Raw genomic sequence first — 13,397 nt, 5'->3', positions numbered from 1 at the left:
TATATTACTACTGTGTAAACATTCAATTAGTTTCAAGCTACCATCCAATGAAAAGTTCACACTGAGACATCTAGAAGTCAATGAATGGGATACCTAACAGCACCAGATGTTCTCATAGATACTCAATAAATATGTGGCTGGTCGTCTCTCTCACCTTTTCTGCATGCAACTTCCTTTGCTCGTGAGGAAGCGTCGCAGCCTTGTCTAGGGGGAAAACAGATCTTAAGAAATTCGCTTAATAGCACAGGAGAGTCTGGAGTGTATGGATGTTCTAATGCTAGAAGATGGGAGATGGGTTTCAAAGAGAAATGCTTATGGCGCAGTCATTACAGCTGTTAGGGAGTTTAAGTCTTCCCGATTTTCCACATGGGGATGATGTGAGAAAACTGGCAGGGATCTTACTGATTCCAGGTTAATGAGACACACTGAAAGAAACCGAGAGAGGCAAGAAAAGAAGGGAAAGTAAGAGGAGAGTGAAGAAAGAGGAAAACTTTCCCCGGGGGAATTTCTACTAACAGAGGATGGCACAGTCCCCCAGTCACCAGGTGTCTCCAGACAGCTGAGACCAGAGGATGGAATCCAATCAGTGGTTACAAAACAAAATCCTACCATATAAAATTAGAGGAGCGCCAGGAGAGGAACATGTTAGACACGATGGAGCCAATTACCTTTCATTTCCTTTAACTTTGAAAACAGTCTTTCAAAATTCTCCAAATCTCCTCCACCAGTAGTAAGACTGGCTAATTCTTGAATATCCAGATCTAACATGGGATCTGAAAAAAGGATTTGTCACGTTATTTGCCTGAAATGACTTCTGCGTGTGCTAAATACAGTCATACAGCAATCGATCTTAGCTTTGATGGGAGTCATCACTGAACGAGTCCTCCATGTGTCCCCGTTTTCCTGTGTGTGGTGCTCCCCCTGCCTGGCTGCTAGTGGGCCTCCACAAATGAAGAGTAAACTTATTTTATCCTTACAACATTACACTGAGGCAAAGAACTTGGTTTCATCTTAGAGATAAGAAAGGTAGAGCTGTGAGTTGAAGTGACTTGCTCACGGTCACAGCCGGTGTGAACACAGCGGATTCACACTTAGGTGTTTCCAACTCTAAAGGCCACCCTCTCCACTGAGGTGTACTGATCAACACAGACGTCTGGAAGTTATACCATATTTTCCTGTACGACAAATATTTTCCCATTACGGACAGCCACTATATAAGGTGGTTAGGGCAGTAATCAATGCCTATGATTTACACATGAAGAAGCTGGCTTTAAAAATGAACTCATCTAAAATCACAGCTACTCGGCAGGAAAGCCAATGCCTACCTATTTCCTTACTACAAATCCTTTATTATTTCCATCACAGCCTGTTACCTCTTTACACAATTTATTTTTAATCAGCATTCTTACTCACTCTCCACTCTATGCCAAACACCTCTAGGAAGTCTTTCCTCGCCAGCCCAGTTCACAGGTCTCCTTCCCTAGAATTCATCCCATACTTTTTAGAGAGAGAGAGAGTGCGTGTGAGCCGGGGGACAGGGAGTGGGGGAGGGGGAGATAGAATCCTCATGCAGACTCCTCACGGAGCGTAGAGCTCAACTGGGGCGGGAGGCTCAATCCCACGACCCCAAGATCATGACCTGAGCCAAAGTCAAGAGTTGGATGCTTCATCAATCGAGCCACCCAGGGGCCCCATGATTCCATTTCATTTCTGCGACAGATTCATGAGGAAAAATTTTATTTTATAGAAAGGGAAACTAGGTCCTGTAGAGAGGCTAAATAACTCACTCAAGGTCATCTCACCGTTACTGGCAGAGCCATGATTTGAACCCAGTTGTCTGGGACTCCGAGTCCACGACCGTGAGCATTATACTGCAAGGCCCATCTCTTCAGTTTTAAGGTATAAGCTGCTTGAACACAAGGACAGCTTCTAATTCTCCACATCAACTACAATGCCATGCAGATAATCTGGTGTTAAGAATGCACTTTAGCTCATAAATTTGCTTTGGTTCAGGGGAAGTTTCATGTAGGCAGCAGATGCTCAGGGCTGGAGGTTAAGAATCTGTGATTTATCTACGCATACATGGTAGCTGGACGCGCACAGAATCACTCCAGGCTTAAATATGGTTTTGGCAGAGGAGTTTAGATGGAGCACCGAGGAATGGCAATCTTGAGAGGCCAGATGAAGGAGGGTCATCTAACAGAGAAAGGAAAAGAATAACCAGAGAAGTCAGAAGAAAACGAGGAGAAGTGTCGGGTGAGCAAGAGAAAAAGTTTCAAAAAGGGACTGATCTGTAATATTGAAAGCTGCCAAGAGGTCAAGACAAGGACTGGGAGGTGCCTATGTGGTCTGGAGGTCGCTGGTGAACTGCTTTAGTAGCCAATGGGGCAAAAACTAGGTGGGAGTGAGCTAAAGAGTAATGGGAGGTGAGGGATGGAAAGAAGTTCTCCCTCCCATAAAGACAGGAGGAAGATGTGGGATTGACAAGTGTTTTACCCCTGTTGGCTTGGTTTTTACTTTTTTTTTTTTTAAATTTTGAAACAATTTTAGTATTACAAAAAAGTTGCAAAAACAGTAGGGTTCCACCTTCATCCCCTAGCGTTAACCTCTTATCTAGCTGCAGTACGACACATGTCGAGAATTTAATAATGGCACAGTGCTATTAACCAAACTACAGACTTCATTCCACCTTCGTCACTTTTCTCCCTAGCATCCTGTTTCAGAAGCTTACACAGAATTCGGCTACGATATCTCTCTAGTCTTCTTCAATGTGTGACCATTCCTTATAGTCTTTCCTCATCTGTCATGGCTTTGACACTTCTGAAGAGTGATTTTGTAGACAGTCCCTCCGTATGGGTTTGTCGGATGTTTTCCTAGGAGACTGAGGTCACACACCTCTGGCACGGAGACCACAGGCATGATGAGTCCTTCTGGTACCCCAGCAGGGGGCACAGGATGTCCACGCACCTTACTGCTGGTGAGCTTCAACACCACTGAAAGGCTACCTGCCGGGTTTCTCCAGGGCAAAGTTACTATCTTCCTTTTTGTATTAAGTCAGTATCTCGGGAGAGCTACTTTAGAAGATGTAGCTGTCACGTTTCTTCACAAACTTTCATCTACTAATTCTCACATCCATCGGTGGATCCTGATCGTGGCTGACAAGGATTTTTCTTTCCCTCATTCCTTCCACGTGTATTAATTAGAATTCTTCTGCAAGGAAGAGCCGCCCTTTCTTGCCCAGTTATTTCTTATATTAGTCTGGATTTACAGATATTTATTTTGTTCTATGGGTTACAGCCCAATACTGGTGTATTGGCTCCAATACTGGTGTATTGGCTCCAATACTGCTCCAGCGTCGGCCACTGGAAGCCAACCTCTCTCCAAGGTTGGCTTGGTGCCCCTTCAACACGCTCCCACCCCTTCTGTCAGTAGTTCCTTACTTTCTGGGCCCAGGATATGGCTCCAGGTTCAGCATCCTGCATTCTTCCTGCCCCGGACCTAGAATCAATTACTTTTCCAAGTGCCCCTGGATCCTTTTATTGGCAAAAGGTATTTAAAAAGCAAGATCTGAATGCTTAGGGTGTCAATGGCTATTGGCAGTGTGAGTGCTTCCAGGCCCTCTCAGTGGAAATAGGTAGGAAACACACACACACACACACACACACACACACACACACACGCATACTAACATGCACACGCATATCTCTGTTTATTGCTCTATCACTCTAACTGTAAGTATGTCATCATGCTAATACCTTGAGTTCCAGCCCAGAACCAAGGGTTCATCCCAGCATTTTCCTTTCCTTAGATGTGGCTTCTTTCTCAGACAGTGAGAAACCAAGCTCTCATTCTCTATATTTTCTGATTTTTTCAACCCTGATATATACAAAATATACATAATTTCAGCATTTCTAAACCATACCCTTATGACATTCAAATGTATTAAACAGAGTTTGCTATTTCTGTTCCACTGTTTCTGTTTGGGGCCTCCTGGTATCTGGTCAGAATGCTATTTCCCCAAGTTATTTAGCTTAGTGTGGTTACTGGTTTGTTTTCATGGCAGAGACTTTAGTGGGTCTAAAGCCAGTAGGAGGGACCCAAGTGAGAAGACAAGGTTGAACATACTAAAGAGAAAAGAGATTATATGTAATTTTTCCTTCTTAATATGTGTCTATTACCAAACACTTAAGTTTTCTACATGGACTCTCTTCTAATCAGAAATAAGAGTTTTGCAAATCCTGCATGTTGGGCCCTCTGTGGCATAAAAAGAAAGCAGAGATGTTAGTAGTTTCCCAATAAAAGGACATTTACAGTTAATGTCAACTACATTTCTTGGCTTTTGGACGTCAGAATGGATTCTAGCCTCAGTTCTGGGACCTTCTTGTTAGATGCCCTTGGACGAGTTCTTAAATTGCTCTGGGCCTCAGCTCCATCTCCATAAAATAACTTCTCTGCCAAACTTCATTACCAAACATGAGAAAGTAGATTTAAAAGAACTTTCAAAGGATGTGAAAGGGCTTATAAAGTTGTATTATTCTTGTTACTATCAATTCTGCCAACTGTTAAATACTATGAAAAAAACTGGAATATGGAGATATAAAGCTGTTTCACCACCTGGTTCTGTCTGTCTCCGTTAAGATGATCTGAATCAAGATCCTGCTACAAGAATCAGAGAAAATGGTACCCACAGACTGCTTCTGTGGTTCTTCTCCCTCCTTTTCTGATAGCCATCCACAAAGCTCACATTCACTTGGGGTACACTATCGATTTTCTTCCCTTGCTCATGTTTCAAGTCAATGTCCCCCCAGATGATTTATGCCCCATACCTCTTCCAAGTTCCACAGAGCAGTCTCCTGGCAGCCAAAGGAGGAACTTACCCGCGATGCTCTCAGCCCGAGTGTCTGTTGTGTTAGATGCACCGCCCCGATGATCCAAGAGAGATTCAGTCCTCGCTGCTGCTGGCAAATGGGGCTGCTGTTGAGGAAAACAGACACGAGCACTAATTTAATAGGAGGCTATTTCAGAACTAAAGCCAGAAAGACTCACACTTCCCCTCCCTGGTTGGCTTTAGAGAAGCAGTAACAGAAGCTAGAGACAAGGAGAGATGGAAGAAGGAGCAATGTCACATTAAAAAAATAAGTAGGAGGCTAAAAATTCACTAACTCAGGAGTATTTTCCCTTCAGGAAAAACCAGAAAGTATTATGATTCTGCTGCTGGCTACTAAAACACGCCTTTTGTTTGCTTTAAGAGCCACGTTTTATTCAAAATGTGAAAATGGACATAAGCATATCACAAAGTGGTCGAGACTGATGAAAAAGATGCCTGGGGAGACAATACAGCAGTCTGCTGTGCAGTCTGCTCTTGGTTCCAGCATGCTGACCAAGGTACACTCGAACCCAAATCCTTGAGGACACAGGGTCGAAGTCAGACGATGAAGCCCACTGAAGGCAGGGACTCTGCCTCAGATTGGTACAGGGCTTCGGACATGGGAATACTGACAAAGAACCATCAATTCTATTTTATAAAGATCGGGAGGCAACTTTATGTCTCAAGGAAATCCTAGCACGTTTTTTAAAGCCTCTAGCAAAACCAAACCAAACCAAAACAAAAACCCCATGGAACAGCCCAAACTGTAAACATCTTGAGAGGGCTTATTGCTTTAATGCTGAACCAGCCTTCTCTCAACAAGTACCAGGCACAAGAGGACTGTTTTAGGTTCTCTTTTTACCCTTGGTCTACTAGTGTCTGCTGCCTCTTAAATGGAAAGGAAAAAATGACAATGGTATAAAGACTTACAACGACAATGAGAAAAAAACCAAAGCTCTGAAAGGATCCAGGAAGAATCTTTACCTCTGAGGCACACATATCTGCTGACCCAATGCTATGGTTTGCTCCAGCCAATGAGCTAAGAAGGCTAAAGCCTTGGTTCCTATCTGAAAAGAAAACAATACAATCACTGAAATTTGTTATTTACATTTTAAAATGTTAAAATGACCGTGATGAAGAAACAAACAGTGGCTATTGCCTCATTATAAAAGTTTTAACTACAGAAACTGTTACTGTTGGACGACATCAGGAATGTATAGGTCTTACTCATGCTTGCATTTTCTTTATAATTATTATATGAAAATATGAATTTTTGTGAATAAAAACTTCTTAAAAAATAAAAAGTCACCAACAATTACCATACTCTTTCAAATCTGAATAACTTAAAACTCACAGACAGGGATCTGGGTCTAATATAATGGCAGGGCCATTACAACAAACAAGACCACTTGGTGGTTCTTTTGCAAAGGTTAAGAGCACCCATTTTTTGTTTTTTGGTTTTTTTTTTTACTTTATTTATTTGAGAGAGAGCAAGAACATGAGCCAAAGGGGAGGGGAAGACAGAGGGAGAGGGAGAAGCAGACTCGCAACTGAGCAAGAAGCCCAACAAGGGGCTCGATCACAGGACGCTGGGATCATGACCTGAGCCGAAGGCAGATGCTTAACTAGCTGAGCCACCCAGGTGCCCCTAACAGCACTTATGTTTCAACAGTCACTATGAACCAATATTCTGGTGTTTTAAACAATACTTTAAATGTCCAGAAACATTTTTAAAAAATCAACACAAAGGCATTATTATCAGGGGAAAAGGAACATGCAGCCAGAATCTCTGGGGCAGATGCCAAGGAAGCTGAACTTTCATTTTATTTTTTTGTTTTCAAGTTGATTTATTTATTTTTAGTAATCTCTACACTCACAAACCTGAGATGGAGAGTCAACCCTAAGATCAAGAGAGGCATGCTCATCGAACAAAAAGAAATAAAAGGCATCCAAATCGGCAAAGAAGTCAAACTTTCACTCTCCAAGATGACATGATACTCTACGTAGATAACCTGAAAGACTCCACAAAAAAATTGCTAGAACTGATACAGGAATTCAGCAAAGTCACAGGATATAAAATCAATGCACAGAAGTCAGGTGCATTTCTGTACACTAACAATGAAGCAGAGGAAAGAGAAATCAAGGAATTGATCCCATTTATAATTGTACCAAAACCCAAAAGATACCTAGGAATAAACTAACCAAAGAGGTAAAGGAGATATACTCAGAAAACTATAGAACGCTTATGAAAGAAATTGAGGAAGACAAAGAAATGGAAAAACACTCCATTCTCATGGGTTGGAAGAACTAATATTGTTAAAATTTCTACGCTACCTAGAGCAGTCTACACATTCAAAGCAATCCCCATCAAAATACTGTCAGCATTTTTCACAGAGCTGGAACCAACAATCCTAAAATTTGTATGGAACCAGAAAAGACCCAAATAGCCAAATTAACACTGAAAAAGAAAACCAAAGCTGGAGGGATCACAATTCCAGACTTCAAGCTGTATTACAGAGCTGTGATCATCAAGACAGTATGGAACTGCCACAAAAAGAGACACAGGTCAATGGAACAGAACAGAGAACCCAGAAATGGACCCTCAACTCTACGATCAACTAATCTTCAACAAATCAGGAAAGAATGTCCAATGGAAAAAAGACAGTCTCTTCAACAAATGGTGGTGGAAAAATTGGGCAGCCACATGCAGAAGAAAGAAACTGGACCATTTCCTTATATCACACACAAAAATAGACTCAAAGTGGATGAAAGACCTAAACGTGAGTCAAGAATTCAACAAAATCCTTGAGGAGAACACAGGCAGCAACCTCTTCGATGTCAGCCACAGCAACTTCTTGTTGCTAGACACGTCTCCAACGACAAGGGAAACAAAAGCAAAAATTAGCAACTATTAGGACTTCATCAGGATAAAAAGCTTTTCCACAGTAAAGGAAAACAGTCAACAAAAATAAAAGACAATGGACAGAATGGGAGAAGATATTTACAAATGTCTTATCAGATAAAGGACTAGTATTCAAAATCTATTAAGAACTTAATCAAACTCAATTCCCAAACAAATAATCCAATCAAGAAATGGGCAGCCGACAGGAACAAACATTTGTCCAAAGACATGCAAATGGCCAACAGACACATGAAAAAAGTGCTCAACATCACTCCACACCAGGGAAATACAAATCAAAACCACCCTAACATACCACCTCACACGGGTTGGAATGGCTGAAATTAACAAGTTAGGAAACAACAGATGTTGGTGAGGATGTGGAGAAAGGGGAACCCTCTTACAGTGTTGATGGGTACAGTCACCCTGGAAAACAGTATGAAGGTTCCTCAAAAAGGTAAAAAATAGAGCTACCCTACAACCCAGCAATTGCACTACTAGGTATTTATCCAAAGGACCCAAACATAGTGATTTGAAGGGGCACGTGCACCTCAATATTTATAGCAGCAACGTCCATAGTCACCAAAATATGGAGAGCCCAGATGTCCATCAACAGATGAATGGATCTCAATCTCGATCTCTCTCTCTCTCTCTCTCTCTCTCTCTCACACACACACACACACACACACACACACACACACACACACGAAATACTACTCAGCCATCAAAAAGAATGAAATCTGCCATTTGCAACAATGTGGATAAAACTGGAGGATATCATGCTAAGCAAAATGAGTCAGAGGACGACAAATGCCATATGATTAAACTCATGTGGAATTTCGGAAAGAAAACAGATGAACATAGAGGAAGGGAAAGAAAAATAAGATGAAAACAGAGAGGGAGGCAAACCACAAGAGACTCTTAACTATAGGAAACTGACGGTTCTGGGGGCGAGGTGGAGGGATGGGTAACTGGGTGATGGATCTTAAGGAGGGCATGTGATGGAATGAGCACCAGGTGATGTACGCAACTGATGACTCATTGAACTCTACCTCTGAAACCAGTAATAGACTATATGTTAACTGAATTGAATTTAAATAAAAAATTTTTAAAAAACCACTTCTAACTTCACTAAAGATGTTATTAGTTGGGAGACATGCTCTTCTGACTGAGCCAGCCAGGTGCCCTGGAAGTTGAACTTTAAGCAAGTATTCCCAAAGAATCTTAGGATCAGGGAAGTTTGGGGGAAAAAAAAAAAATCACTGCCTTAGAGTAGAATGTGAAACCCACTCTCCAACAGTCTAATGGTATATGAGTCAAAGAACGTCTCTCAAAAAGACAACTTCCCTCCCCTTGTCTTTCCTCTCTCCCTCTCTTCCCTGAACCCATTCTCAGCTCTTTAAACCACCTATAATTTCCGGTGTCCTCTCCCCTCTCAGGTAAAACCTCTTGTCACACAGTCACACAGACGTAGTGAAAAAAGAGAAACACTTGTGGTCTCCGTCCTTCAAGATTTGTCTTGCTGCGCAGAGGCTGGCAGCTTTCTCCAGCCTGACCTCTTAGCACACGGGCAGCTGTGCATGCAAACCCCTGCTTTTCTCACGCCACACTCCCAACAGTAGCAGCAGGGTCAATGGTGCCCCGGTACCCCTGGGGCCCCTTTCACCTCCTCATACAACTTGCTCACTCTGCCAGGAACGTTCCAGACCAAATGCTTGGGTGCACCCATCCAAGGACCAAGCCCTAAGGTGTCATCAAGGTAGGCAGCGGAGGCTCAGAGGCCAAGAGAAGTAGGTCCATATGGTGTCTCACACTGATGGCTGGCTGTACAGAGGCCTAGGATGTTTATTTAAACATCAGCATAATTCCTTCTTTTTGGCCAGTGTGCTAATTTTAAAGCTGTAGTACCCAGTTCAATAATCCGACAGGGATTTTCCACATTATGAGAGCTCTTATACTCGAGGATCTCTGTATGAAGGGCATTATCTGAATCAGAGAGTCCTGCTGTAAGAGAGCCCGCACTTCTATTACTGGAAAACCATTGGGCTTCGGGTAATTTTCAAATCCAATTCATAAATCTCTCTATATTCCAATTCTGCACCTTATGTTTTTCCTCCGTCAGGCATTATCTAAACTTGGCAGGCCAAGTTGCAGTTTGGGAAGAATAATGTAATATTGTGTCAGTTTAGACAAGTCATTAGATCAAAATGGTCTATTTAAAATCCCTTCTTTTTTATAGTGGCTGCTTCCAAGGAGAGATCTGAGATGGATAGGAGTTAGGAGAGCTAGACTCAGCATGGCAGGCCACGAACCTTTGTGTGTCTGTGGACTTTGCTTCCACATTCATGTGTTTACCTACTCAAAGGGACCTTTTTTAATGTAATGATTATATACTATGTGTATTTAATCAACAAAAGAGTGAATGCCGCACTTCTAATAATGAATAAGATGATGAAAAAGTCTGAATAGTGGGAAGAGAACTGGGTTACAGGTCAGAAAGCCTGGATTTCACTCCTGGCTCTGCCTACCAGTGTGACAAAGTGGGCAAATTCATCAATCTTTCTGCGTCTCAATTTTCTGCTCTATAAAATCAGAGGGTATTCATGGTTGTTCCAGTCCCTTCTGCTCTAGAAGTCTGTGATTTTATGAAAAGACACTCTTTCACCCTGCTAACAGTAACTTCGAATCAGCTAGACTTTTTAAAAGTTTATTTACTAAATAAAAAAACCAAGAATCTTAAATTTCCTAGTCCTTTTAAGGTTCACTGATGACTACAAGTTTATAATCAGGTCTCAAGCTAATTATAATAAGCTGGAAGCACTTTTGCTCAGAATTTTCTTATAAACAATGGAGAAACATAGTCAAACTGACAGTCCACTATGTTCTACTGCTTATATTTTAAGGAGGTTAGAAACATGTCAATTTTCATGATTAGAAAAACAATTCATTTTTGTTCACCCAAAGCAGATTGCTTGCACATTCATGTGGCTCCAAAAAACTTGGGTGATATTTTATACACGATGGTTTTAAAGAAACTTTCAATCTTGCCTAGTTTAAAACGTATTTAGCAAAATTCTGCCTATGAGCACCCACTGTAAAACTATTCTCCTAGGAATGGATGACATAAAGCTTTTCTTGTTTGCCAGACTTTCCTCCCCAGAACCCAGGGCATGGAAATGTCATCCCTATTAAGAAGAATTTATTCCTTTAGCAGGTAGCTGTTGAAATTGGCTTTAGCATCTCTGGTTTTATTGATGCCACAAAATACTAGACTAGGAAGAAATAAATTAATCTACCCACTGAACTGGTTCTTCTTGATGTTCAGAGCTCCAGAATAGGAAAGTTAAGTGGTATAAAATAAGTTATTCTGGAAGGCACAGCTAAGTGTATTAAACTCTGGTCTTAAAAACATCTGATTCAGTTTCAGACTACTAAACTGGCACCTGCAGAATACTAGACATTAAAAAGTATGGTATCATGAAAAAAAATCTACTGGTGCCAGTCAGTAGCACAGAATTCTTCCAGAAGCGTCAGAAACAAAGCTACAGCACTAGAATAAAGATGTGAAGTCCCTTGAGGAAGAGCTCCTGTTTATATATTTATTTTTAAATAAGAAATTTCCAGAAAATTTCATATATATGACACTGTTTGGATATCTTCTTATGAATCTAAAAGCACAGTATTACTATACAAGACATAAAATGCACTTCACACAGCAATTGTGTGAACATTGCATGAGACGCTTGGAGAACTGAAAACCTGGGCCAAAAGGGAAATTTTAGCATAGTGCTAAATATACGAAAGATGCTGCAAAATCTGCTGACAGCTTGAAATGACTCAGAGGCTGCAAGCATTAGCTGAATAGAGAAGTGTTTACTTCAAATGTATACACACGGCTACAGTAGTAAGAACCTCCAGGGCCACACCCCCACCATGTCTTAGATGACCCATTAAATATTTTTTGTCTTCATATTCAGCTTTTATTTCTTTAAAGCAGCAATTATTTGGCATCATCTTAAGAAGTTCAAGTGTTCCCCATATTTTAAGTTTTCTTTACATCCCTCTTCTCTCCCCACAAAATATTTTTTCTACAATGTGATACACATGACCAAACTTATACCACAACAAGACAGATCAACTTACTCAGAGAAGCCGTGCCTATTTTTTGAATGGTATTTTTAAATCACACCATACAGTTTGCATAAAAACTTATTTTAAGTGCGTACTGCCTCAGAAATGATTTCACTAGTATTTGGGAAACAAGCCTACACATTTTTAACATACTCCGCTTCTGCTTGTCATACTGAAAGGAACCTTTCTGAAATCAAAAAGAATTATTCTCTTTTAAGAAATCCGTGCTTCAAAAGACAAAACTTTGATGTCCTGTAACTGGCGGTAACCCTGGCTTTGAGTCCACAAAAGTGAATCTGTGCTCCCCCTATGACACCTGTCAAAGTTAAGAACGGTTTCTGACCATGCTTGAAGACAGAACGAGCATGTCTACAAAGTCACCAGACTATGCTTTACCCCTTTTTCCTGATTGTAAAAAAAAGTTCATTGTGGAAATTTTGGAAAATAGAGAAAAGTATAAAGAAGAAAATGAAATCATGAAACATGCCAATCGATCCTTTGACATATGTCCTCCTGATCTTTTTTTTCTTTGCATGCATACACACAAATGTTTGATTTTTTAAATTTGTATACACACAAATTCTTAATAAACTGAACTGAACAGAATGAGTTCTGTCTTTCCCAAAGTTCTAAAGGAAAGCATTATACTAATTTCATTAATGGCTCCATTATAGTCCTATCTCCAGAGTCAGAAGCACACTCTTAAAAAATCCTCAAAGGAATGTTTAGAATCAAGTCTTTTTGATTTTGACAATTTTTTTTTCATTCAGAACTAAGTGTGAGGAATAATAAGAGTAAGAAAACAAGATGTTACCATAAAGAAAAAGATGACTTTTCTTACGTGGTTTGTAAACAGCTCTAAAAAGAATTCCAAAGGAAAACTACCAAAAATGTTTTGCAAGGTGGCTGCACAAGGAAGCCCTGCCTCCAGGGGGGTTAAACCTGGACAGATCTCCCACTTTTTATTTGCTTATGGATAATTTGGGGGGGTGATATTTTAAAAAACAAAGTCTAATCACTGGACTCATTTATTCCCTTCCATCTTCTCTAATTGTTCACAATTCCTTCTTCCCCTTGTTCTCTTTACAATACAATCTCTTCCATCAAATCACGGCTTCAACACACCCCCCCCCCCACACACATGAACAGAAATCTATTTATTTTATTTTTGACCACAACACTGACAGACAAGTGTAGGAGATTGTTCAAATCATTTCTTCAGAAGTTCCACAATGTTAGGCATGGAATAAACAAGAGGAGCAACTCAGTCTGACTCAAGGAGTGCAGTTCCACAGAATGTGATGTTGGTAGAATTCTACCCTAACCAGAGATGAGGAAACTGGAATCCAGAGCCATGACACCATTTTCTCAAGATAACCAAGGCAGAGACAAACCCCACTAAAACCCTCTTCATTAACCATTCTTCCTCTTAGTTTGATGTTGTTTTATTTTCTGTAACATTAAATTTAATGACTAAATATTTAATCATTTTTGCCCTGT

At 40.7% G+C, this 13,397-nt stretch overlaps 1 protein-coding gene across 1 annotated transcript in view; it reads right to left on the bottom strand.

Moving 5' to 3' along the window:
* Window positions 1-13,397, bottom strand: part of AAGAB (alpha and gamma adaptin binding protein) — a 49,339-nt gene that overhangs the window by 2,025 nt on the left and 33,917 nt on the right. The window contains exons 6-9 of the mRNA XM_032864630.1: window positions 5,852-5,934; window positions 4,878-4,974; window positions 669-773; window positions 155-204 (exon numbers count right to left, since the gene is read on the bottom strand). Of these exons, the coding sequence (XP_032720521.1) occupies window positions 155-204; window positions 669-773; window positions 4,878-4,974; window positions 5,852-5,934 (335 nt within the window). The remainder of the gene's footprint in view (window positions 1-154; window positions 205-668; window positions 774-4,877; window positions 4,975-5,851; window positions 5,935-13,397) is intronic.

Source organism: Lontra canadensis, unplaced genomic scaffold (genome assembly GCF_010015895.1).
Source record: "Lontra canadensis isolate GAN:19392208 unplaced genomic scaffold, GSC_riverotter_1.0 scaffold28, whole genome shotgun sequence".
Classification (NCBI taxonomy): Eukaryota; Metazoa; Chordata; class Mammalia; order Carnivora; family Mustelidae; genus Lontra; species Lontra canadensis.
Note: the sequence above shows the minus strand (reverse complement) of the source record. Positions and strands in the feature narration are given on the sequence as shown.